The 376-nt window shown below is 50.3% G+C and overlaps 1 protein-coding gene across 2 annotated transcripts in view; it reads right to left on the reverse strand.

Annotated features, from left to right (window-relative positions):
• Positions 1 to 376, reverse strand: part of LOC109923216 (urokinase plasminogen activator surface receptor) — a 13,374-nt gene that overhangs the window by 4,595 nt on the left and 8,403 nt on the right. For both annotated transcript variants that reach the window (XM_048620538.1, XM_048620537.1), the window contains exon 4: positions 6 to 75. In XM_048620538.1, the coding sequence (XP_048476495.1) occupies positions 6 to 75 (70 nt within the window). The remainder of the gene's footprint in view (positions 1 to 5; positions 76 to 376) is intronic.

A 376-nucleotide genomic window follows, 5' to 3' on the forward strand; every position in this document is an offset into this window, starting at 1 on the left:
ACAGCCTGCAGGATTCAGATGAGTTGCTGAAACACCCTCGACATTCCAGTCCATTCCGTGTGCTGTTCCGAGCCTCTGGAAGACAAACCCAAAACACAAACACGCTCACTGATGACAAACAGGAGTTTGCGGTTTTCTGAACAGCCCCGTTGCTTTCAATAGAAATACATGTCGAAATCTATCACACGGTCGTGAATGTGTCGCATGGCAACGGAAAGAGGCCACTCAGCCCCTCGAGGCGGTTCCTCCCTATTCTTCAACTGCAGCTGATCAGTGTCCCAGAGAGCAAACAGAAATGGATATCTCATCAGAGCCGTAACGTCTTTACTCTGTACCTAACCCTGTGCTGTCCCTGTCCTGGGAGTGTTTGATGGGG

The sequence above is a fragment of the Rhincodon typus genome, chromosome 47, assembly GCF_021869965.1.
Source record: "Rhincodon typus isolate 14 chromosome 47, sRhiTyp1.1, whole genome shotgun sequence".
NCBI classification, from domain to species: domain Eukaryota; kingdom Metazoa; phylum Chordata; class Chondrichthyes; order Orectolobiformes; family Rhincodontidae; genus Rhincodon; species Rhincodon typus.